Source organism: Protopterus annectens, chromosome 2.part0 (assembly GCF_019279795.1).
Source record: "Protopterus annectens isolate FY-2018-M chromosome 2.part0, PAN1.0, whole genome shotgun sequence".
Classification (NCBI taxonomy): Eukaryota; Metazoa; Chordata; order Ceratodontiformes; family Protopteridae; genus Protopterus; species Protopterus annectens.
Genome location: NC_056728.1, coordinates 1,374,302,416 through 1,374,329,505, shown reverse-complemented (window position 1 = coordinate 1,374,329,505; position 27,090 = coordinate 1,374,302,416). Strand labels below are relative to the sequence as shown.

Here is a 27,090-nt window from a genome sequence, read left to right as displayed (position 1 = left end):
CATTATGTCCCACAAGCTTTGCAAAGCTTTTTTGAAGGGAGTTTTTCTACTCAGACCTCCTATAAGAAATCCTCCTCCTCCTTGGGACCTTAATTTAGTTCTCAGTTCCTTGATTCTCCCCCCTTTCGAACCTGCAGCTTCCTGTTCATTAAAATTGCTATCATGGAAGACTCTCTTTCTGGTAGCTATTACTTCAGCTAGAAGAGTTTCAGAACTTCATGCACTCAGCTGTCGACCACCTTATCTGCTGTTCCATAAAGACAGGGTATCCTTACGAACCAACCCGTCTTTTTTACCTAAAGTAGCCTCTGCATCTAACCTAAATCAAAGCATTGACCTCCCTGTGTTTTTTCCAAAATATTCTAATAGGTCTGAACAAAAATTGCATTGGCTAGATGTTCATCGTCAATTAAGGTACTATTTGGATAGGACCAAACAATTCAGGAAAACTGACCAGCTGTTTGTCTCTTATGCAGAAGGCAGAAAGGGACTTTCTGTTTCCAAGGTCTCACTATCTAGATGGCTAACATCTCTGATTTCCATTGTTTATGAAACTAGACACCAAAAGCTGCCCAACAAACCTAAGGCCCATTCCACCAGAGCTTTGGCTACTTCTATAGCCTTCCAAGACAGACTGCCTATTGACACCATTTGTGCAGCGGCTACTTGGGCTACTCCTCACACTTTCATTTCACATTATAAGTTGGATTTAGCTTCTAGGCATAGAGCTAACTTTGGTACCACTGTTCTCAAGAGTCTGTTCCGTTAGGCCACCCGGGACAAGGTGCTAGGGACGTGGTCCCATCCAGCAAGAATGAAGGCGAGATAGACAACTTAACATATAGAAGTTATGTTCTTACCATAACGTTCCATGTTAGTTGTCTTCTTCTCGCCTTCTTTCTTGCGTCCCACCCTCCTTCCCCCTGGCCTGGACAGACCTAGAGGAGTTTGATTGTGACCTCTCTTTCTACCACCTCTTTGCTATAGGTATATGCTCTGCGGTGCATATTTTCCTGGATCAGGCTTTAGGTCACCTTTCCTCTTTCCCTTTGTTTATAGAGGTGGACTCTCTTTTCCAGTATTTCTGGTTGTACTTTTAGCTGGGCCTAGCTCACAAACGAGATCTGAGGTAATTCACGCCTAGCATTGTGGGATATAGGGGCAGCCTCGAGCCGGTGGAACCAACTCTCGAGCTTTTAGAGTGGCCGAGTCGGAGCCGAGTTCGGCTCCGAACCCATCCAGATCTAGCAAGAAAGAAGGCGAGAAGAAGACAACTAACATGGAACGTTATGGTAAGAACATAACTTCTATTTTTTAATGCTGACTAGAGCATGCACTCCTGCATTTTTTCACTTTTCTTTTTTTTCCAAAATCAAATTATAAGCATTTTCTTGTGATACTACGTCACCTGTGATAAAAATGTTCATATGCACAAATGATTATTTTGCTCACTTTATGTATTAACTGCTAATTCAAAATCAGTTTTGAGTTTATGCCTGTGGTCTGGAGGGAATAAGGGAGCAAGAACGCTGCCATGTTTTTGGGTGCATTGAGGCAGAAAGTGCATATCCTGATGGGTACACAGAACAGCAGTGAGGCAAATACTGGCATTGGTTTCTTAATACAGGTATTTAAAATTAAGAACAAGAATACTTTTTTTTTGCTTTTGGCTTTAAAGCTGACAACTGAGAATTTTTCTTCTCCACTGTCAACTGGGCTGTGCAAGAAAACACTTGGCAGAAATTAATATATTTCCTATATCATCATAAAAACAAAAGAATATGAAAAGGACATTGTTTGATTTTTATCACATTTTGATTTGACATTTGAGGGCATTGCATTCCATCCCTTGTTGCCCTGAATAACAGTACTTTGCTGCAGGAGGTGGGAGGAGTGACATTGTTGTCCCCCCCCCAAAGAGGAAAGTGGTTGTTAGAAAAGTAGACCACTTGCACATTTTGATGAAGATTATTTGTCAAAGGAAGTGGAGACAAGCTTGAAATGGGATTGAGATAGGTTTTCCTTCATAAAATAGACAAATAGGCTGTCTTGTTTATTGGGCAGCCTTTTTAGAAAGAAAAAAAACAAAAGAGTTAAACTTCCCACGTATAAGTACTTTATAATTTATATCCACACCTTGAAAATAAATTTCTTGATTTAGCAGACTTTGATGGACTTGACTGTCATATACCTCTGTGTTATGCGTACAGTCTATTCCTGGCGTAGCCATTTATAGAATATTAGAGTGGTACATTTATCTGTTACTCATACAGTGCATCAAAAAAGCCAGCAGCATATAAATGTTTTCAATCAGCAAATTAGTAGTACTGACATATAACCAGAAATACTTCATAATGATTTGCCTATGTGTTTTATATGTTAATAAATAGATGTTATTTGTAAAGTCTGCATGCAGGATCAGGAAGTGAAAATGAACAGCTGAAAGAACTACAGAACCTATTGAAGGAGGACTTAACACCTGCTGAAAAAGTGTATGTGAGGAAGAGCATTGAACAACACAAAATAGGCAGCATCAAGACTCTGCTTGGACAGGTAAGAATTAAGGCAAGAACACCAGACACTTTTTTGTAAGCTAACATAAATTTTTGTTTGCCTATTTGTATCACACATTAATGCAACATAGCTCTCAACTGTCTGATTTCTCTCTTATTTTTAGTCTGTTCCTCATAAAAATGTGCGTTTTCCTGGCCAATTTTTGAGGGGTTGTCACTAAAGAATGACAGACATTTAAGATACAGACTTCAAATTTTACAGAAAATGCACAGTATTGCAAAAAATCTTTTACTTTAGCATCTTTCTAAATATACAAGAGCAATATTTAAAATGTGTCCCTGATTTTGGACATTTCACCCTTCTTATTTTTTGGCTTCATTCCCGATTCTTGCACTAAGAGTTTGAGAGCTATTCTACTAAGCATTTTAATTCTCCATTTGATATTTTTTATATGAAAATTTTATAAACAGACTGATTATTTCAGGGCTTCAGATCATCAGTGATGCCATTTATTACAGAACTCTCAATCATTTATAAGGTAGAGATCTTTGAACTTTCTTGAACTCTGTATATTGCAGTCCATTTTTTTTTCCTTGTCAGGAATCTGACATTGTTACATGTTAGGAATGCATACAGAGAGGACAGACAGACTTTACATTCCTCATCTCTTTTGCACAATTTTGGGTAGCACTTAGTATTTGCTGTTCTTGTTGTCTGTGTGCTTTTTATTGACAAGTGTCTAAAGCATTTAAAAATCTGAAATCTTTGCAAGTTTTGAGGCACACATCAGATGTTGACAGTGACTTCTTTTAATAATTTTGATTGATTTTATTCATTTTTTTCTTTTTCACTACATATTTGTATAGATGTGAACTGTAACAGAAACCTTTTATTGCAGATGTTGGTGTAGACAAAAATGTGGCACCTAAAGACCTCCTCCATCCAGTCTGCATGCACTGCCTAGATTAGTATTATCTTAATGAATACTGAATCATTTGCAAAACCTTTAATGTGATGTCAGTTTATAAAAAGTTGAAGGTCATTCATGAGGGATCAGAGACTTCACTAGTGTCCTTATTTTGGGTTGGTCTTTTTGTTACTCAACAGACGATGCGGCATTACAGGCAGACTCTGAGCTAGAACTTCAGCAAAGGATAGGAGAATGGAGTGCAAAACGGAAGGCACATGGGATGAAACTAAGCACAGATAAGACTGTGGTAATGGCAGCAAATTGGGGAAATCAAAAGAAGCTGAGAATAGAAATAGAAGGGAAGATAGTGGAATAGGTAAACAGCTTCAAGTATCTGGGAGGGGTGGTTGAGGAGAAGGGAAGGCTGAATGAAGAGGTCAAAGCTAAAATCAGAGGGGGCTGCAGCCAACTGGCAGAGAATGTCAGGTGTAGTCTATGACAGAAGAATGCCAAAGAAACTGAAAAGTAAGGTGTACAAGACAGTGGTGCGACCAGTACTATTATATGGTACCGAAACCTGGGCAGTAAAGGCAGAACAGTTGAAGAAGCTAGAGGTGATGGAAATGAAGTGCCTGAGAAAGGTGGTAGGATGCACATTGTGGAACAGACGAAGAAATGAGGACATAAGAGCAGAAGCCAAAGTAGCTCCAATTGCAGAAAAGATGAAAGAGAACAGATTACGATGGTTTGGGCACATGTGCAGAAAAGCAATAAGATGGCAGGCCAGATTTCAGTCGAACAAGTACTGCAGATAGGGCTTAGCAGTTCTACCAGCTGTGTTAACTCTCCCTTAGCTCACTGCTACCTGCTGTCATATCTCCTAAAGTCCACGAGGAACAAACCTCCCAAAATTAAAACCAATAAACAATACGATGGGAGAATCCAGTACACAAATAGACTAGTAATGCAAAGTACTGAAGAACCAAGCATTCCAAAAACACCTCTTAAGTCTGATAATTTTGCAGATCTTTGCCACTCATTCTCCATTATATTCTTGATCACCCATGCATCACCGTTAAACTCACTTATAAAAGCTTGTTCAAAATTATTCAAGTTCTCAGTTGCATCAATCAAAGGGCCAGCATTCTGAATAAAAACATCCTCATTTAGTCCTTTTCCTGGAATAGGACCACATTTATCCATGACGTTTGTCCATCACATCACTAAAAACACTATCCACCTTTGGATAGCCTCAATCCATAAACATTCCCTTTAAGATCTCACACTAACTATTAAAAACCTGGTCATCAGAGGTCATTCTGCTAATTCTGACATACTGACCCTTAATTATACACCTTTTCTGGTAGTTTGGGTGTCCACTTGAATAATTAAGAAAGGAAGTTTTCTATACATTTCGTAATTAATAATGTGCATGCTGATTGCCCTTCCACTGATTGTAATGATACTGGGGTGGGGGCCTGTTCCTCAGCCTCTCTGATCTTTGGAGAGGTGGGTACTGTAAAGGGTTGTATACATTTCTTTGAAAACCATCATCAACTTCATGTGGTACATCACTTAAGGTGTTGGGGTCTCTCTTATTTGATCATTAGTAACTATATACTCCCTAGCCACATATTCTGGGTGGCCGCCTCTGCTCCTAGGTTTAGGGTATTCAACCCTAACTGTTTCAAGTTTCCTAACTTTCCTACTGTGAATTAACTGACAATGTTCTTCATCTCACATTGCTGCAGTCCTGACATATGGGTAGTCCGCTGTCCTCGGTCGGCCCGAATACCAAAGTATTAGGCTGACGTCGGTCATGGGCGCTCAGATCTGACATCAGAGCATCAGGGTATTAAAGCGCATGACCGACGTCATATCCTCAGTCTTTTTTGCCGCATGGTCCGATGCAGAAGCAGCGTTTGCAAGTGCCGTTCGGCGTTCTGAAATTTTCGTATTCTGAGTTTCAGACCGAATCCAAGTTGGCTAAGTACCCCGTTGGGGAATATTTTTGTTTTTTCTTGCCTCAGTTAATTCCGGATGTCAGAAAAAGTGAATAATTGTATTTCTTGTGGGAAGCAGATACCGCATAGGGATTATCACTCTCTTTGTATTCCTTGTTTGGGACCTGAGCACGACGTAGTCGGGTGTCGCTTTTGTGCTAGGTTTAATAAGCGCACCATTAAACGTAGGTTAGATTGCGCTAGGCTTGTCTTCGGTAAGCGGTGTAATTATAATATGCCGTCGGATCCTCCGACGCCCGCTACCGCGAAGAAGCGCAAAGACAAATCTTTAAAGTCCAGGCAGGATGAGTCGTTCATTCCGGACGCCGGTTCTTTAGAAACTACGGTGGAATCTGTGGATCCGGCCGAGGTTTCAGTTGAGTCTCAGGGGGAGGCTTTAATTTTGCAAGATGTGGCCTCTCAGGAGTCAGGTCAGGCTGAGGGGGCCTCTCAGGTTGCTGTTCTCCCTTCCTTGCCTAAGGTGGTTAGGCCTTCTCCTTCTGTCTCTAAGGCTCCTTCCAAAGGCAGGACTGGTTTGCCTTCCATGGGTGTCAGTCCTAGTTCTGCAGGTTCTGTGCCTAAAAAACACATGCTTAAAATGGCAGAAGATTTGATTTCTTTAATCAGAGGTTCTATGCCCCCTCCTGATAAGAGGCCTAGGGTGGAGCCAGAGGTGGAAAGTTTGGATCAGGCTTCAGATGACTCAGAGTCTTCGGCTGAAGACATTCAGGATTTTCCTCCTTATTCTGATTCTGACGCAGAGGATTCCACTCCTTCTGCTTCTCCTCCAGAGGATTTTTCTTTTTCAGAAACCCTGCATTCTGTGAGGGAGCATTTTAAATGGGAAGGTCAGGATTTCTCAGATTCCCGGAAGAGGCTAAGGGAATTTTTGTTTTTACCACAGCATAGGCCCTTGGCTATACCTCCTGTTTTGGATGTTCTTCAAGACGTTTTCTCTGAGGCTTCCCTTAATCCAGACTCTCTGCCTCCTGCGCCAGTTAAGCCGGACAGGTATTACAGGGTGCCTGAGGCTCATAAATATCTGTATAAGAGTCCAAGGGCTGACCCAGAAACTATTAGCCAGGGACCTAAGGGTGTCAGGGCTTCTGTTGTAAAGAATCCAGTTCCTATAGATAAAGAGGCTAGAGCTTTGGATAGATGGGGTAAAAAGGTGTATACCTCTTCCACTTTAGCAATGAGGGCTTTGAATTGCCAGTTTCATATGTTGAAGTATCAGAATTTTCTCCTTACTCAACTAAAATCTAAAGTGGATGCTTTGGCAGAGGGCATAGAGTGTAAAGAATTACAGGATTTGGTACATGTCTCTGAACAGGTGGGTAAGCATTCTTTGCAGTGTGGTTTCGATGCTTTACAGGCTTCTTCCAGGGTGGCTGCCACTGGTTCAGTTATTCGCAGGCACGCCTGGCTTAAGGATCAGAATTTGTCAGAGCATGTTAAAACTAGAATTTTGGATGCTCCTTTACAGTCTGAAGTTTTGTTTGGTTCTCCTGTGGAGTCGGTCTTGAAGAAAATGGAAGACAAGGCTAAGTCTATGCAGACTGTTAAAGATTTTTTGCAGGTGCAGCCTCCTAAGTTTAGCAGGAATTGGCCTACTAAGGGGTGGGCTTATCCTTCTTCTGATTCACAGTCTAGGGGTAGATCTAGACGTGGTAGGGGCAGAGCTCAGAGTACTTTCAGGCCTAGAACATGGAGTTCACCTGCACAATCTACAGGTGAGGGCAGGGGCCAGTCCTTTCGTAAACAGGCCCAATGACCTGCATTTTCAGCTGCCAGATTCTTCTTGCCTGGCAGCTCCTTTGGGAGGAAAGTTGGCACTCTTCAAGCAAAACTGGCTTTTAGTCACCCAGGACAAATGGGTATTGGACATTATAGACCGAGGCTACAAGTTTTATTTCCATACATTGCCTCCTTTCAAAGGCATGCCAGATGTTCCTCCTCAGCAAAGGGTAGAGGCTCACAAGCAGATTTCTTTACTTCTTCAAATGGGAGCTATACAGCAGGTCCCTCTGTCAGAAGTGGGCCTAGGATTTTATTCTCGCCTGTTTCTAGTACCAAAGAAAGGAAACACGTGGAGGCCGATTTTGGATTTATCTATCCTCAACACATACCTGGACATTCCAAAATTCAAAATGTTGACGTTGCAACAACTTTTACCTCTGTTGGGCAAAGATCACTGGATGGTAACTCTGGATCTCAAAGAGGCTTATCTTCATGTTCCTATCAGGCCCAGTTGCAGGAGGTACCTGCGTTTTCGGGCTGGAACTTTACATTATCAGTTCTCTGCATTGCCCTTTGGCTTATCTACTGCGCCCAGGGTGTTCACAAAGGTTCTGGCTCCAGTGATAGCCTTCTTAAGGGTGAGAGGAATACAAATTTATCCTTATTTGGACGATTGCCTGATTCTTGCTCAAGACAAGTACGAACTTCTTCATCATCTACAGTATGTGATGGCAGTGTTAAGGTGCCTAGGGTATTCTGTGAACGAAACAAAGTCCAGTCTAGTACCCTCTCAGGAAATGTGCTTTCTGGGTGTGAGACTGAATACAGCTTCCCAGATGGCTTTTTTGACCCCGGACAAGCAAAAGAACCTTGCTCTTTACTTCCATCAATTGTCTCTACGGTCCAGGCTGACTGCAAGGACAGTCCTTCAAGCCTTGGGGTTCATGGCATCTTGAATCCTGGTGCTTCCCAATGCCAAACTGCATATGAGGAAGCTTCAATGGTATCTCAAAAATGTATGGACACAACACTGCCAAGATCTGGACACTGTCATTCAAATAATACCTTGCATTCAAAAGGAATTTTTGTGGTGGGCTCAGGAATGTCACCTAAACAAGGGACTCTCTGTGACCCGACCAGAGGCGAGTCAGATTTTAACGACAGATGCCTCGGACAAGGCTTGGGGAGCACACCTCAATGGAAAATGGGTCAAGACACGTGGCCTGCCAGACTTCCACATTTGCATATCAACTTGAAGGAGATGTTAGCAGTCCAATTTGCATTGATGGCTTTCAAGGATTTACTTCACCCAGGGCAAGTGTTGATTCAAACAGACAACACAACTGTCATGTGGTACATCAACAAGCAAGGGGGAACCCATTCGTACCCTCTTTGCAGGCAAGCAATGATTTTGTGGGAGACTGCTCTCAGTTTACACCTCAATCTTCAGGCAAGGTTTCTACCAGGAGCACAGAACTCCTTAGCAGATGTTTTGAGCAGACAGATAGTGGATCCCCACGAGTGGAAATTGGATCCTCATGTATTTCGAAAGTTGACAGTGATATGGGGAACTCCAGACATAGATCTGTTCGCTTCTCCACTGAATTTCCAGTTGCCAAAGTTTTGCACAAAAATGTTCCATCCCACAGCTTGGAAAGTGGATGCTCTATCATTCAGTTGGAGCAATCTTCACGTCTATGCCTTTCCACCTCTGCCTCTCCTCCCCAAGGTACTCTTGAAGGTCAGACAAGACAAGCCATCCATGATTCTAATAGCTCCAGATTGGCCTCGACAGCACTGGTACCCACTGCTGAGAAGTTTAGTACGGGAGCTTCCATGGCCTTTGCCTTCGATTCCGCACCTTTTGTCACAGGAGGGCAATCATTTCCTCAATGTCAGGATTCAGTCCCTGCATCTAACAGCCTGGCATATTCTGTTCTAGACCCTGGAGGGTCTCAGCTTCCACAACAAGTTTTGAATGTTATTTTGGAGGCCAGAAGGCCTAGTACAAGGAAAGTTTATGCTGATAAATGGAGGAGGTTTTTTATTTGGAGCAAAGCGAAGGACTTTGATGTTTCCAGGCCTGATTTAGGTGTTTCTCTTCAATATCTTACAGAATTATTAGACAAGGGTTTGTCTTTCTCCTCTATAAAGGTTCATGCTGCAGCCATTTCTGCTCACTATGACTGTGACCCTCCATTATTCTCTCATCCTTTGTTTAAGCAATTCCTTAGAGGGGCAAAGAACATAAGACCCCCATGTAGAGCTCCTACTCCTGCTTGGGATCTCAATTTTGTGTTGGAAAAACTTACTTTACCACCTTTTGAACTTGCAGCTACTGCCGAGTTAAAGTTTTTGTCTTGGAAGACTGCTTTTTTGTTGGCCATTACGTCTGCTAGAAGGGTTTCTGAATTACAGGCTCTTATGGCAGTTGAACCCTTCCTAATTTTTCATAAGGATAGGGTATCTTTGCGTACTAATCCTACTTTTATGCCTAAAGTGGTTTCTAATGTGGCCTTGAACCAATCTATTCATTTGCCTACTTTTTATGCAGATCCCCAAAATAAAGGGGAGAAAATTTTGCACACTTTGGATAGTCACAGGCAGTTGCGTTATTATTTGAGCAGAACTAAAGGGTTCAGACAGTCTCAGCAGTTGTTTGTTTCTTTTGCTTTGGGTTCTCAGGGAAAACCTGTTTCAAAACAAACTATTTCTAAGTGGATTGGTTTTTGTATTGCTTTCTGTTATTCCCATCATGGTAAGGAGATTCCGGCTGGAATCAGGCCTCACTCCACTAGGGCTACTGACACTTCTACAGCTTTTTTAAGGGGAGTAGCTACTAAAGATATTTTGGAAGCAGCTACTTGGAGTTCAGTGCATACTTTTTCTAAACATTACCACCTTCCTCTTTACTCCAAATCTAGGGCTGGATTTGCCACTGCAATCTTACAGGGCATTTTGACAGCTCCCAACGCTTTATGATTTTGCCAGCCTCCCTTTACCTCTGCTTTGGGATTCTACCCATATGTCAGGACTGCAGCAATGTGAGATGAAGAACATAGTACAGTTTTGTACCTACCATAAATGTAGATGTTCGAAGATCCACATTGCTGCAGTCCAATTTACCCTCCCTCCTTCCCCTCTATAGTTTGGATTGGTTGTATGGTTTGGGTGGTAGCTGTTATTTGTACATGCCTTTTGGGAAGTATTCTATTTTTGGCTGTGGCCTTTCTTTTTAGGGCCTTCTGACATCTGGGGCAAGAAAAGACTGAGGATATGACGTCGGTCATGCGCTTTAATACCCTGACGCTCTGATGTCAGATCTGAGCGCCCATGACCGACGTCAGCCTAATACTTTGGTATTCGGGCCGACCGAGGACAGCGGACTACCCATATGTCAGGACTGCAGCAATGTGGATCTTCGAACATCTACATTTATGGTAGGTACAAAACTGTACTTTTCTTATCTAGTTGGTCCCTAATCAAAAAGTACTTTCTCTTTTGTTCATCTATGGTAAACATAAGGTCACTAGTAACTTTTTGATGTACATCATTAATTTGATTTAAAAGTGCATCCATTTCTCTATCATTATTTCTAATTATTGCTGTCACCACATCCATGCCACCTCTGTCAAAAACTGCAAGCAATTCCTTATGAAATCCGAACCCTTTATAACATTTGGATATTTCCAAAGTCTATATTTATACATTCTTTTAAATATGTATTGTCTGTGTTCAGTGTTTTATATTTAAACAAGTATAAATGCAACTGCAGCATGTTATCTGCATAACTGTTATTCTTTTCAGTTTTTTCCAAGTTGACACGCATTAAAAGAGACCTTTTTGGTCAACACTCATTTAAATTAACTAAGTTACAGTCACTTTGTTGAGGGATAGATATATACCAGCTAACTCCTGTTCAACATGCAGTTCAGAAGGACTGGTTTATGTAGGACAGTGTACTTTGTGCTCAGCCTTTTATATTGGTAAGACCGAAAAGAAATTAAGGAAAAGGATATACGGGCATCTGTACGATATAAGGCATGGTTATACAAGAAGTGTGTTGTATTAGCACACTTTAACTTGCCAAGACGCTAAGTTTATATTCTCTGTCCTAGAGGAAATTGTTAGGGATGTTAGGGAGGTGTATGGGAAATGAAGATTGAATGCACAAGCTGTATTGGCATCTTATTCTAGAGGCCCATAAACCTCCTGGACTTAATGACCATGTATCCCTTGTCCCCGTCTTAAAGTTGAGAGCAGCCAAATTGTAAAAAAAATTTTTGACAGGGTTGCATGAGAAAGGAATTTATTTATATATACTTAATTTTATAGGTTCATAGGTTGGTACTGGGCTATCTGCCCGAAGGCATATATTAGCCCAGCCATGTTGTGCGGTATTCACCACCCCTTTAGTAGTTCCCTAGACCCTTGTACTAGCAGCTAGTACCCTTGGCCCCTATCTAGTAGTGCTGTTGGTGTGATCCCCGGTGTGAACTTTCTGTTACCCATCCACTCATCAAGGTTCCTCTTGAAGAGTGATAGTGAGGGGCTCCGTCTTATGTAGATCGGGACCCTGTTCCATAGTAAGGGAAGTCTCTGCGAAGAGAATCTATTCCTCCAGCATGTTCTATTCATTGTTGTGTTGAGGTTTATATCCCTAGAGCGTGTAGCTCGAGTAGATTTGGTTTTGCTAAGATGGAGCATGTTCAACAATTCTGGGTTGGACATAGCTCTGTACGTTAGACAGAGATCGCCTCTGAGAAAGCGGTATGCAACAGAGAACAGTCTTAGCTTTTTCAATCGTGCTGCATAGGGCAACTGTTTGAAGCCAGTAATCCTCTTGGTTAGGTACCTTTGTGGTCTCTCCAGCTGCTGGAGATGTCTAGCCAGGTACATTCCAATTGGTGCATTCTACTCAATAATGGGTCTGATGAGGGAAGAGTAGAGGGGCACCATTACATCCTTAGATCTTGATGCGAACCCTTTCATGATCAGATGGGTCACATAGAAGGATTTTCTAACCACTTTGGCAACATGGTTATCAAAGGAAAGCTGACTATATACTTGGATCCCTAGATCCCTTATTTCTTCTTCAGATTTCAGGGGATTACCTCCTATGTTGTAGTTTGCGGGTACTCTGTTTTTTCCAAAGGGGATTACTACGCATTTTTTTGCATTTAGCTTGAGACCGTGGCTTTGACACCATGCATCAGTCTCATTTAGGCCCTTCTGGAGGATCTCTATGTCGGCCAGAGACTCTATTATAGCACCCAGTTTGCAGTTGTCCACAAACTTAGTCAGCCTCAGCCCTTCCGTGCTTGCCTGTACTTCTGAGAAGTATATGCCAAACAGGAGGGGCCCCAGGACAGAGCCCTGAGGCACACCACTCGTTACTGGTCTGGATTCGGACATAGATCCCGCTACTCTTACTTTATGGGATCTGTCTGAGAGCCAGTTTGCAATCCATCTTGTGACGTAAGGGTTTATGCCCAGGCTGGATAGCTTATCAATAATACCTGAATGGGGAATGGTGTCCAAATGCTTTAGCAAGGTCAAGGTAAGCCATGTGTACCTCCTTTCCCTTATCTATAGCCTGAGTAACTGTCTCAAAGAAATCCACCAGGTTCTGGAGGCATGATTTGCTTTTGACGAAGCCGAACTGTGTGGGGTCCAGTGACTGGAGGTTCCCAAGCTCTCCATTTATGAGTTCCATAATGATTCGCTCCATAGCCTTACAGATCAGACTGGTCAGGCTTATTGGTCGGTAGTTCCCAGGGTCAGTTGTGGCCCCACCCTTGTCTAGCGGGACCACCATTGCCGTGTGCCATTCTATGGGCACATATCCTGTGGAGAGGCTGAGACTGAACAGGGTATTAAGATGCGGGGTTAACTCCTTTTGGAGCTTGCGTATGACACAGCCTGGGACACCATCTGGTCCCATGGAGGCAGTGTTTTTAGCTTTAGATAGAGCCTTGTTAACCAACGTATCAGTAATAATTGGACTTCTAATAATTGTATTAGAATGGTAATAGGCCCTGTAGGTGGTGGTGGTGGGGGGGGATTTGCACTGAACCTGTCAGCCAAGATGTTGGCAATGTCAGAATGGTCAGTGTATTTTGTTCCATTTTGTACTAGCTAAGAACAGACCTGAGCGTTGCCATTTAGGTTTTTGACGTAGCCATAGAAGACCGTATAGTTATCCTTGGCATCCTTGGCAACTTTCTTTTCAAAATTAGCTTTAGTTGACTTGATGAGGGCCCTCAATTTCTTACTAATGCTGATCAGGGATGATTTTTCTACTTGAGATTTGGCCTTTTTTTGTATATGTCGTCTCCTTTTTTTGTAAAGTTTGCTTATGGCCGGGGTCCACCAGACTGGTTTCTTCTTGCTTGAGGAAGGAGTCTTGGTTTTATTTGGGATAGCACGGTCCATGCAATCCTGAAGATGCATATAGAGTGCCTTGGTGTAGGATTCCGCATCCTGGATATCATTATCCTTCTGCAAGGGAATAGTGAAGCTTTCCACTTCGGATGCAAGTAGTTTGAAGTTTGCTTTGGAAAGGTTTTTGACTATGGTTTCTTTGATTGGGGGAGGTGGAGGAGTGAGGATGTCCAGGGTTATCAGTTTGTGGTCGGATCTGACCAAGGAGGGGGTGATGACGGGTGTGGCACAATGGACGCCCATATTTGTGATGATTAAATCCAGTATGTAGCCCCCTCTAGAGGAGGAACATACTAGTTGTTCAAGGGCATTTGAATTTATAAATTCTATGAATCGCTGAGCATAGGAGTTGGAACACTGGTAGTTCACCCAGTCTATGCCAGGGTAGTTGAAATCACCCAAGATTATGGTGTTGGGTAGGACCTTTATATTTTCCAATGTCTCAAGGAATGCAGAGTGAGCATCTTGGGACATGGTGGGCGGTCTATAACCGGCTACGACTTGAAATGTGATTTTGCCTGCTGATAGTTGCGCATGGATGATCTCTGGGGCATCATGCTGCGCTACTAACCTGGAGATATGGGTATCCTTGATGAATATGGATACACCTCCGCCCTTTGTACTGCGATCCAGTAAGTGAGGCCGGAAGGTATGATATGAATTGTAACCTGGCAGTGCTGGGGTGCTCTCTTGAGCCTTGAACCAGGTTTCCGTCGCTGCACAAACATTGATTTTCTCCATGCTGAGGAGAGCCACGAGTGTGTGCATTTTGAGGTTGAGACTTCTGGCGTTGAGTAGCATTACCCTTAGTTTTTGGTTACCTCTGCTGGTTACGGTGGTTGGTTTGTCCTTTGAGCCTTGCCTAAAAAAGGCAATATGGGGATGGTAAGAGCCTTGCGCAGTATTCGAAAACCTGGGGGTGACAGGTGCAACCCATCTCTGGCAAAACAGATAGGCTTGTCTATCATGTCATCCCAGGCAGACAGACACTGGATCCCCTTAGAATGATACCAGAAGCTTAGCCAATTGTTGAAATTGATCATTTTGTCTTTGTATTTTGGTATCATTTTAGGTGAATGTAGTATGCTACTCAAGGTCAGGGTCATACCAGCTTGGGCTACATGATCAGAGAGCTACTCAATGTCTCTTTTCATGTAGTCCAGGGAGGTACATCTTAGATCATTCATACCAACATGTACAATGACAGCATCATACTTGTACTTGTTCTGGAGTGACCTAAGTGCCTGTGTTATGTGGCGGATCCGAGCACCCGACAGGCAGCTGACAGTAACCTTCTTGTTCAGCCTGGTGAGTGGAACATCCATGTGCCTTACTATAGAGTCTCCTATTACTAGCGTGTTAGGTATGGTGTTTTGCCTTAATGGCTGTTGTGAGGCACACTGCTGATGTGAATTATGTGTTTTCTGGCTTGTGTTTGTGGGTGCAGGTTGCTTGCTTGTCTGCTTTGGAGGGCACTGTTTCTTTTTCAGATTGGTACGTAGTGCCTCCGAATATGTTTTTGTGTATTTATGCGTATGTTTTGCTGGTGCTTGTTTTGTAGATTCATGTGTGACAGGTGGTGTGATGCAAGTGTGTCCCTTATCCTCTTGACTGTCTGTTACAATCATGGGTTGAGAGTGCTTAGCCTCCAGTCTGGCTGTGTATTTACATCTCTCACAAGTGTTTGTGTCTAGAGGTAAGAGGAGAGGGTTGTCTGTATACATGAGGCAGTTGTGACACTGTCTCAGGATGCCCAATTCCACCAGATGAACTGGAGAGTACACCTGAAGCTGACCTCTGGACATGCTTTGAAGAGTAAATTGAACTTAAGTCCTGCGGACGATCGAGGGTCTTATGCTATATTATAATAGTGCTGTCTAGGAAATTTGGAGAATAATAGTGCTGTCTAGGAGATTAGGACAAGTGCTGATTTCTGTTTTGCAAGTGCTGCAATAAGAGCAGCTGATCTAGTTCTAAGGGAAAATTTACAGTGCAGACCTTGTGGGGCCAGGAATAGTATACCCCAGCTAACCGGCGCTGCCCGACACTGCTCTGTGCTCAAGACCACGCAAAAAGAGAGTTGCAGGGTTTTTCCTCTGGATAAGTGAGGAAAGTGAGTACAAGAGCTGTTTTTCTCTAAGCAAGTGAGAAAAGTAAGTACAAAAACTGTTTTCCTCTAAGTAATGAGGAAGATAGAGTGCTATAGTAATTAGTAGCTTATTTAGTACTTACAAGTTCTGAACAAGTGCTGAGCATGAACAAGCAAATTTAAGTGCTAAAACTAAGAATCTGTATCTGCACTAGATGAGTTAAAGGACAGAAACAAGTGCAAATACAGGCTTTCAAATCAGAAAGTTGAGAGATGTGGAAGAGATTGCTCAAACGGCCAATAAGTACAAATTCTGGGCCAGAACCACTACTTATGTGGTAGACAGGTTACCTAGTGCTTACAACTCCCACTGATAAGCTAGAAGGCTTCCCTCCAACACAGAAAGGCTTGGGGGACTCAGAAGCTTACATACAGTCCTGGATACAGCAAATCTGTATCTGGAACACTAGTTACAGGAAATTATTATTACTAGTTATTATTCACTTCATTGTATTAGGTAGTTACTTTATGGCCTTAGGATGTAAGTCAATTGTTATTGCAAGTCACTATTTTTTTAAAATAGTTTTTTTCCGAACAGGTTTTATACCATGCTGCCTCTGATTTGTTTTTTATGCATTATATGTTTGTTATACAATATACGTTGTTATACTTTATATGTTTTTATATATTATAGGTTTTTTCCATATTTTGTATTTAGTAGTGAGTACCCTATAATGACACTAGATGGAACTGCAGCCTTAGTTTAAGTTGTCTTAGATTGTTTTTGATGAAGTAATAATATGTAATTATTTATGTATGTTGATCTAGTTTTAAATGTTTTATTGTTATGTTTCCTATTTATTCATTTATTTGTTGATTGACATTTGTTAACCGGGTTTGTCCAATTGGGCTTGTGGCCCATTTTCGGTGGAGACGCGAGGAGAAAAGCTCCAGTAATACATTTTAAAACAAGTACAATTTTAAACAATATTGATATAATAGCAGTTATAGCAAAACAATTCACATATGTTGGGATACATGCATAAAGTTAAAGTTGCATTAAAAAGAAGCTAAGTAACAATTTTACATTGCTATAGTTGAATAGGTCAACAATGAACATTTTTTGTTTGTATAAAATTGTGCAAATGCATAGTAGACACATTGGAGAGAGAGGTGTAATGAGGTACTAAGTACGGACCTTTTGAGGGTACATAAAGGGAAGGAAGACTAGGTAGGGTCATGGCAAGGGCAGGTTCTGGAATTGAGAAAATAAGCTTTTAGTTCATTTTTAAAGTGTGAGGTGTGGGAGATTGAACGTAAGTCAAGGGGAAGTTTGTTCCAAGCATGGGCAAGGGAGTGTTTGTAGAGTAGTTTGCCTACTGACCTTTTTGGGTGGTAGATATCAAGTAATTGTTGGTCAGAAGTACAGAGGGTCTGGGATGGGATGTAGATGGAGACTAAGGAAGATAGAGATGGGCAGAAGGAGGGTTTATAAAGAATAGAGTGTAGCATATGAAATTGATAAGATAGCCAAAACTGGGGAAGTTCAAGCCGTTGAAGAGAGTTTAAAGAAATGCAGTGGTGTGAGTTGTATGGGGAGTTAGTAATGAATCTGGCTATTTTATGGTAAGTTTGTTGCAGTTTGTTTAGAGTGGAGGCCTGGATATTGGTAAGAACAGGGGCGGCGTATAAGATGGAGGGGAGGAGGAGTGCCTGGCCCAGTGTAAGTCTAGATTCAGGGGTTAGGAAGTTTTTGTTCCAATATAGCAGACCTAGTTTCTGGTTTGTTTTTTTATACATTGGAGTATGTGTAGGTTGAACTTGAGTTCGTCATCGATAATGACCCCTAGGAGTTTTGTGTGGGTGTCAGGTTGGATATTTGTATTGTTAGAAGATGTAATAAAAAAGGAGGTTTTGTGATGAGAAAGAGAATGGGGAAGAAAAAGTAGGAGTTTGGTCTTTTTGGGATTTAGGATCAATAGGTTGTGCGAGAGCCATTGTTCAGTGGATAGTAGGGCTTGTTGGGTCAGGGAGTGTAGTTCAGGAATGTTATTTGAGATGGATATAAGTGTGGAGTCGTTGGCATACTGAATAAGGGAGGATTCTTTGCATGAGGTGTAAAGATCATTGGTGAAGATGTTAAACAAAAGGGGTCCCAAGATGGAGCCTTGGGGAACACCAGTGGAGATGGGAAGGAAAGGGTGAGGAGGATGAGAGCCATTTGACAGATTGTTCCCTGCCAGATAGGTAACTATTAAACCAGGCAAGTGCGGAGGTGGAGATTTGCGAGTTTGGATAGTAGTAGAGGATGAGAGACAGTATCGAAGGCTTTGGAGAGATCTAGAAAGAGACAGGAAATGAGTTTATTGTTGTCTAGGACCTCTGCAATGATATGAGTGAAGGAGAGGAGGGCAGTGGTGGTGCTGTGGTGAGGACGAAATCCATGTTGGCTAGGAGTAAGTAAGTGGTGTGTGAGGAGATGATTGAGAAGCTGTGAGTGAATACATTTTTCTAATATCTTTGAGAGGGGGGACAGAATGGCAATGGGTCGGTAGTTTGAGGGGTCAGTGGAGTTTCCACCTTTATGAAGAGGGATAGTGAAGAAAGATTTCCAAAGGGTGGGGACAGTTGATTCCAGAATAGATTGAATAATTAGTATAGATACAGGATAGGCAATTGAGTCAGCAGCAAGTTTGTGGAATGTAGGAGATAGATTGTCAGTGGAAGGAGAGCAAGGTTTTAGCTTGAGTAGTAGAGATTTGATGTAAGTAATGAGAACTGGCTCAAAAGAAAGCAAAGTTGTGTTAGTGGGACTTGGAGAGGTGGGGGTCGAAGTAGAGTTTGGCTTAGAGGTTACCAGATTTTGGATGGAAGAGATAGTGTTTATTCAGGAGGGTAGCTGTTTCCTGAGAGGAAGAGTTAGGGTATGGGGAGGGATTTGAGGGCTTTCCAGGATAGAGGATGTTGTTGAGAGCTGACCAAAATTTTTGAGGATTGGATTTGTTGTTAAGATGAGCAGAGCTATAGTATAACTTTTTGTCATTAATTGTATTTTTTTTGCAAGGTTCCTCAGTTGCCTGTATTTTTGAAGAAAATGTGGTTGTTTACTTTTAGTCCAGGTTTTCCAAGCATGATCTCTTTGTTTCATAAGGGACCTAGTCTCTTTGGAGAGCCAGGGAGCATGGTTTGATTTTACTCTGATCTTCCTAGGGGGAGCTAAGGAGTTTATAGTATTCATGAAGATGCTATTGAAAGGGCTTACAGCATCGTTTAGGGGAGGTGTTTTAGAATGGACCAATCTATGTTATGGAGAATGGAGTTAAATTGGGATGAATTGAAAGTCGATAGTTTTCGACAGTCTTTGATAAGGTGGAGTTTAGGAATATGGGAGTAGTGTCTTATGATGGTGGTAGGGAGATGATCACTGAGGGAGTCAGGTAAGGTGGTGGGATTGTGATATTGGTGGGGGGAATTGATAAGGATCCAGTCTATGATGGAGCTGGAAGAGGAATTTTTATGGAAGCGAGTGGGAGATGTTATAAGTTGGTGGAAGCTGTGTAGGTGGATACTGAGTTGGGGGGAGTCATTTGTGAGTTTGGACCAATCAATGTTGACATCACCAAGGATAAGTATCTCATATGGTATGTTGTGGGAGAACCAGGATAGGATGTTTTCAAGAATGGGCTGATTGTTACCAGGAGGAAGGTAGATAGAGGCAAGTGCAAGTTTTTTGTGGGGATTCAGATGGCAGTTAAGGATGATGATTTCAGCTGGGAGGAAGTCAGGAATTGGGGAAGGGTATGGAGAGAGGTTAAGAATGTTTGAGTAGAGGATGGCCACGCCACCACCTTTTTTTACAGGTCTGTCAGATCGGAAGATATTATAACCTGGTGGGAGTATTTCCTTCGGGCATATTAGTTATATTAATTTACTATTTATTTATTTATTTATTTTATTATTTATTGTCATTTGTTGACCGGGAAAGTCCACTGGGTCAGGAACCCATTTTCAGTGCAGGCCCGGGGAGAAAAGCTCCACAATTAATACAGTCAAATAAAAATATAGACACTTGACAAAAAAATTTAAAAGTGGAAATTTGCAAAAATGAAGAAAAAAATTATAAAAGTAGAATACATAGACAATATAAAACATGTCCGTATGTATCAGAACTTACATAAACTTAGATAGCAGTTGGTAGTATAGTACAAAGCTTGAGTTGTTTCTTTTTGGCATTGCATGAAAAAAAAATGGCAGTTTTTGCCGAACAGTTATAGTGGTAATAGAGCTGTGTTACTGTCAGGATAAAAGTTATTTTGAACTATAGAACTGGGTTAGAAATAAGTAGTGAAGGGTTTATGGTGGTTTGTTTGATTTGCATTGGGATTTGAGGTTATTTAGGAAATAAGTGTTTAATGCTACTTTATATGTCTTTATACAGTCTATTTGGGTAACATGAAAGGGTAAGAAGTTCCATTTTCTAGCAATGCTATGGGAGAAACAAGCATTGTTCAACTCTTGTGGGGCTTGGTTACACTTAATTGTGCTCCATTTGGATTGATAAATGGTTAAGAATGTGTGCCTTTTATGTAAATGTTGATTATGTTAAATGTGGTTTAATTAGATTGGTCAGTGACTTATTGGTATCATTATAAATTAAGGTAGATGAGATCTGGTTTCATACATCTGAAGAAGTCATTAAAATGAAAATATAGTTGTAACGTTTGTTTGTTGTTTTATCTTGTAAATTAAAGATATTGTCTCAGTTTTTGGCCCACTTGGTTCTTCAGTACGTTGTTTGGATTGCATGTGCAGAAAAGCAGAAGACAATCTGGTGAGAAAGATTTCGGACAGACAGGAAGAAGGTAAGAGGAAGCGAGGACATCCAGCAAAAGTGGTGGATGGATTGTGTGAAAGATCATCTGTGACAGTCAGGCATGAGTGTTAAAGAAGGCAGGAGTATGGTACTGAATCAAGAGAGTTAGCGACAGTTAACACGATATCTCTACCCCATGTAAAAAAAATGGGAAAAGGGGGGCTGCTGGTGCTGCTGATGATTTGGTACTCAAGAAAAAATAAAAATCATAGTTGTGAATGTATCTCATCTGTTCATCAGAGATCAGTCATTGTTCTGACAATGATTCTTCACTGGAAGAGAAGGAACTGGCAAAGGTTTGTCAATCCCCGATTAAGGTGAATGTTTCCTTTCATCTCATTAAGACTCTTTAACCAACTTGTTACAGAAACTACCAGTGAGATGGACTCAACTGATGCTTTTACCAGTGTCTCCACCGTGGTAATGGCTGATAAATGACATTATCATGGTCCTTTATCCCACAGTCATAGAATACCTAAGAACCCCTGGAGATTTCATCTACTTGATTTCTTCTAGAGGAGTGACACATATTTGTATGGGAGGTAGAAGATATTTTGACACTCTGAGAGTTTCTTGTCTTCATTGTCTCTTAAATAGAATTTTGTGTTTTCTCTTCAGAGTTTTCTGACACTAATGAAATCCTTAACTGACCTTACACAAAAGTTGGACTAAACTGGTCCTTCTTATTTGTGGAGCAGGGGAGTTAACTGGTTCATTCCCATTGACCCATAAAGGGGAAACATTTATACATCAATGATTCCACTGCATCCTCTGCTCAGGAAAAAAAAGTCTAATCATGAGAAAAAAAGAATATACTCTCTGGTCCTGTTTAGTAAAGAGAATGCCTTGATGTTATGTGATCCTATCTCGCCTACATTCTGAATGATGGGTTCGGAGCCGATCCTCGGTATGCCAAAGAGCGAAGTCTCTTACTGGCTGAGCTTACCATATCCCAGGATGCACCACTACCAGTCCCCAGATCTCGCTAACAAGTGAAGACGTGGTCTCGAGCTGGCTGAGTTAAGTAGTGATTATTTCACTAGTTTTCTGTCAGGTTTTTCTTCTTTTCTACAAAAGCTGTTTTAACAGCTATTCTTGTGTTTTGAGTGTGTTTGACAAAATTCACTTGGTGAATTCTTGTGTTGTGAGTGACTAGAGTACCTCTTGTCTGGAAAGGCCTTTCCGGTCTTTTGTTTGTAGGTGACTTGGTTCTGTTTTGAATCATTTACATTTCTCTTCTTAAATAAGAACTAACGGAGAGAAATTATTATATTACAGAGTTTGTGCTGTGTTTGACTAACTCAGAGTATTGCAGTGATAACTGTAAGCCTACTCTAGGTGTATTACCAGTGTTCTTTCAGTTACTTTTGAAAATTTCTGTAATGTCTCAGAATCCCAGGCCTTCGGCTTCAAGAAATGTGTAAAATGTAGCTTCAAAATGTCCATCACGGATCACTGCTATGTGTGTATTGCTTAGGGCAAAGCATTTACAGGAATCATGTAGTGTATGTCACGCTTTTTCCTCAAGGGTCCTCCAGGAGAGGAAAAATAAATTAATTCTTGATTAATTAAACCTTCTTCGAAGAAGCTTTGGCATCCTCTCCTTCTCGGCCCGACCAGTCCGTCGGATCCGATCGCTAAGAAACAAAGGCAGGCCTCTCCTTGCTCCAAGGACTTCTCCTCTGGCTGGGCATCGAGGCGGGTCATCTTGGCTCCACTGCTCGGAGCCGACAAGGTTGTCCTCCTCGGCACCGATGGAAACTGGTGTGTATTCCCTGCGCCGATACTCATCGAGTCGCCGAGCCGGTCCCCTAGTCCTTTGGGGCCGTTGGAGAGGCCTTCGGACCCGTTCTGTTTCCTCGGTCTTCGAGGATGTCAGATTCTGATATAGACAGGGTGCTCCAAAGACTGTTCCAGTCCCCAGTCTTCCAAAATTTGTTTGTTCCGACCCAGTTGGCTTCGATGATCTTGGCCCACCCCATTGCCATTCCTCCTCCGACTGCTTAGGTGCTGAGCCGATGGAGATCTCAGGGTCGGCTGCTGGACCCGGGGTGATGTTTGGGACCTATGCGTTCCGAGCCTCCCCTCGGTGCGGTCTTCCGTCGACTATCACGGACACTCCCAGGATTCTGGGGGTCCGGCCAGAGCCATGAGGAGTGCCTTGGCCAAGTCCTCTTCGCCATCTCCCGGCTTTACCGCACCTTCCCTAGAGACTGGGTCTTTGGCAGTTCCCCTGTCCGTAGTCAGCGGAGCCCGGGCCTGAGGTTACCCCAGTGGGGTTCCCTCCTCCTGAGGGTTCTTCTGAGCTGTCTTCGAGGAACCCCAAGGAAGAGATCGTGCAAGAGGAAGCACGTGGACTCCCCGAGTCTATTACTTCAGACACTGATCTGGATGATGCAGAGGGTCCCCGAGTGTCCTCGGATGATGTCTCCTTTGCAGACATCTTAGAGATCCTCAAACAACGAGGCGGCTGGATATCCAAACCCCCTCTACTGACGAGTCAGTGCTCCTCAAGGCCTTTGGGGCTCAGCCCTCCGCCTCCTGGGTGTCTCCACCCTTAGCTTCTGGATTTAGTTTGTTCCAGATACCGTGGAACCAGTCCCTTCTCGTCCAAATAAATTTTGTCTGCTCCCCGAAGGAGTTCCTCACTAAAGGCGTGGCTGTAGATGCCATGGTGGTGGCATCTGCTACACAACAGGACGTGGCAGAGGCTTCAACGTCCATCCATCCTCCTAATAAGGAGTCTAGGAGTATGGACAGGTGCAGGCGCACCCTGACTTCAGCGGCCTTTACTTTAAGGTCTCTGAATTATTTGGCACATTTTACCAGGCTTCAGAGGGATCTGGTCAAGGAGTTGTCAGATTCCTCTCGGTAACCTACCTGAGCAGCTAGCCCAGTCGGTTAGCTCTCAGTTGGCTATCCTTAATTTCTAACTCGTCCATGAGGCTCATTTGCACAGGCGTGGCTCTACGGAGACAAGCCTGGCTGAGGCCTTCAAGTCTTCCTTCCCTTTGATGGGTCCTCCTTGTTTGGACCCAAGGTTAAAGACACCCTTACCCGCTGTGAGCAAGAGGGAAAAACTTTATCTGGGTGCCGTTATTCCACTCCCTAGGCTAAAGGAGGGAAATGTGGTTCCAAATCGTAAGTTTTTCTCCCAACAGCAGGAAGAATCCCCTTCCAGAGGCAGAGGACGGGAAATTTTTCAGGAGACGCCGTCCAGAGGGCGCAGAGGGCCCCGCAATTCTGGAGATCGCGAGTCCTTTCGTGGCTCTTCAGCCTCCCACACGTCATGAGGGATTGCCCGGCTGTGCTGCTCGAGCCAGTCGGGTGTCGTTGCCAAGCACCTAAAAGCCTGGGAGTCAATCACTCAGGACAGATGGGTGCTTGATCATTGCCGGAGGTTACACCATCCCATTCACATTCCCCCCACCGTCCAAAAGAATCCCGGACCCACCACCCGGTCAAGGAAATGGCAGCCGCAGAAGCTTTAAAGCTGCTAGAAAAAGGAGTCATCCAACCGGTCCCCACAGACCAGATCGGATCAGGAAATTACTCCAGGTTCTTTTTAGTGCCAAAAGACAGGGGACCTGAGACCAATATTGGATCTCAGCAGACTGAACCAATCCGTCACGAAATCCAAATTCGAATGGTCACGTTACAATCCATTCTCCCATTGTTGGAGAAGGATGTTTGGATGTGCTCCATAGACCTCAAGGACGCCTATTATCACATACCGATACATCAGGCGTCCAGAAGGTATCTGCGCTTCAGCCTGGGAGTCAGTCATTACCAATTTTGCGCTCTGCCCTTTGGTCTCACCACAGCCCCAGGGTGTTCACCAAGTGTTTGGCAGTAGTGACGGCTCACCTGAGAAGTCTTGGATTCCAAGTGTTTCCCTATCTGGACGACTGGCTCCTGACTGCCACCACCAGGCATCTACTAATGGACAACCTCAAAGCCACCATCTCCTGGGTGTTACCCTGGGGATTACATTCAATTGGTCAAAGTCTGTCTTGCTGCCCTCTCAGCATAAAGTTCATAGGAGCAGAGATAGACTCAAGATTGATGCGTCTTTCTTCCTGCCGAAAGGATCCAAACTTTACAGGGCCAAGTTCAAGCTCTGATCTCGAGATCCAAAGCCCCAGCCAGGATGGTTCTACAAGTTCTAGGCTCAATGTCTGCCACGGTTCTTTTAGTCCCTCTGGCAAGATTGCACATGAGGATTCTTCAGTGGCTATTGTCAACGCAATGGTCCTTTCAGGATCTTCCCTCAATCATCACATCATGATTACGGATATATGCAAAGGGACCTTCGCTGGTGGCTTCAGACATCCAATTTGGATCAAGGAAACCCTTTGTTCTTCCCTCTCCAGTGGTTACCCTGACGACAGATGCCTCCCAGATAGGGTGGGGGCATTGTCTGGGCAGGCTAGTTCAGGGCTCCTGGCTTCCAGACGAAGCTCTTCTCCACATCAATGTGTTGGAGATGAGGGCTGTACTTCTATCCCTACAAGCCTTACACAAGTTTCTTCCTCAGGGCATCATCGCCATCCACACAGACAACATGTCGGTGGTTTGGTATCTGAACAAACAAGGAGGGACCAGATCATACCCCTTTGCAGAGAGGCCATGAGAGTGTGGGAATGGGCTGTAGCTACCAACCGCTTCTTGGTAGCGACCCACATCCCGAAAGTCAAATATATTGGCAGACAAATTGAGCAGGACAATTCTCTCTCCTCACGAGTGGTCTCTAAACCACACAGTAGCAGCTCAGGTTTTCAGGAGATTGGGGACGCACCTATTTGCAACTCCATTAAACACCAAGTGCCAAAGGTTCTTCTCCTTGATCCCAGATCAGGGAGTACCAGGCATGGATGCTCTAGCACAACCTTGGCCAACAGGGCTACTTTATGCCTTTCCTCCAATTCCGCTTCTTCCCAGAGTTATTCAAAAGCCTCTCAACTGGGGTCTTCAATGATACTGATTGCCCCTGGCCTCGTCAGGTATGGTTTCCTACCTGAAGAAGCATGCAGTGGACGATCCGTGGACTTTAGACCTGATTCGGACTTGCTAATCCATCAGTCGGGACTTCACATCAGTCCCTTCAATCTTTGAAATTGACAGCTTGGCTCCTCCACTTCCGACTTTAGTTAGAAGGCACACACTAGACCCGGAAGTTGTTCACATTTTATCTTCGCCCACAAACCCACCACTAACAAATTGTACCTTAGTAAGTGGAAGAGGTTTGCTATCTGGGCTCAACTCAAGGGCTTAGACCCTATCACTGCTCCTGTCCCAGAGGTCTTGAAATTTTTAACATCCCTGTTTAATCAGGGATCTTCTGTCTCAACTATTAAAGTCCAACTAGCTGCTATCTCTAAATTCCACGAATCCATGGATCCTCCTTTGATGAGCAGCAGACTATGCAAAACTTTCATTAAAGGTGCAGCCTATTAAGACCACCAATTTTTCATCCTGCACCTCCGTGGGATCTTGATTTGGTGCGCATTAACATCTCCCCTTTCGAACCGGCTGCTACATGCGAGTTAAAATATCTGTCTTGGAAAACTGCCTTCTTAGTCGCATGGCAAGAAGAGTTTCAGAGCTTCAAGCCCTGTCTATTAAGCCACCGTACTTGATTTTCCACAAGGATAGAGTATCACTTAGGCCTAATCCATCCTTTGTCCCAAAGGTCTGTTCTAGTTTCTGCCTCCAACAATCTCTAGAGCTACGGTTTTCTTCCCAAAATTCTCCAATGAAGCAGAATACACTCTTCATAAATTGGACGTTCACAGGCAATTACGCTTCTATTTAGACAGGACTCAGCAACTAAGTCAGACCAGTTGTTTGTGTCCTTCTCAGATAATAAACTGGGCCAAACCATCACAAAAGCTACTATCTCAAAATGGATCAGAGATTGCATAACTCAGGCTTATTCTTCTTGAATAAGCAACTTACAACATCTATCAAGGCTCATTCTACCAGAGCTATGGCTACTTCTATAGCTTTTCATTCCAAGCTCGCTATATCGAAATCTGTGCTGCGGCTACTTGGTCCAATCCTTCATTTCCCACTACAAATTGGATGTGGCATCTCATTTGGTTCCACGGTACTCAGGAGTGTTTTCCAGTGAGCCACCCAGGATTCAGGTGCTAGGACGCTGTCCCATCATTCAGAATGTGATAGGATCACATAACATCTTTTAGTTATGTACTCACCATAACTTCAGATGTTTGGGATCCATCTCCTCCTTCCCCTGCCTTGGAGATCAGAAGAGATTGAACGGTTTTGAGTTCTACTGTTTTATCTTGTTTCATCTGACGATGTTATATAAGCAGGGTATGCATGTGTGCATGTATGCGGACAAACTAGATCTGGGGGACTGGTAGTGGTGCATCCTGGGATATGGTAAGCTCAGCCAGTAAGAGACTTAACCCATCATTCAGAATGTAGGCGAGATGGATCCCAAACATCTGAAGTTATGGTGAGTACATAACTAAAAGTTTTTCCTAAGTTC

The 27,090-nt window shown here is 43.1% G+C and overlaps 1 protein-coding gene across 1 annotated transcript in view; it reads left to right on the top strand.

Annotated features, from left to right (window-relative positions):
- Positions 1–27,090, top strand: part of ZGRF1 (zinc finger GRF-type containing 1) — a 2,981,513-nt gene that overhangs the window by 2,191,297 nt on the left and 763,126 nt on the right. The window contains 1 exon segment of the mRNA XM_044061551.1: positions 2,406–2,566. Within this exon segment, the coding sequence (XP_043917486.1) occupies positions 2,406–2,566 (161 nt within the window).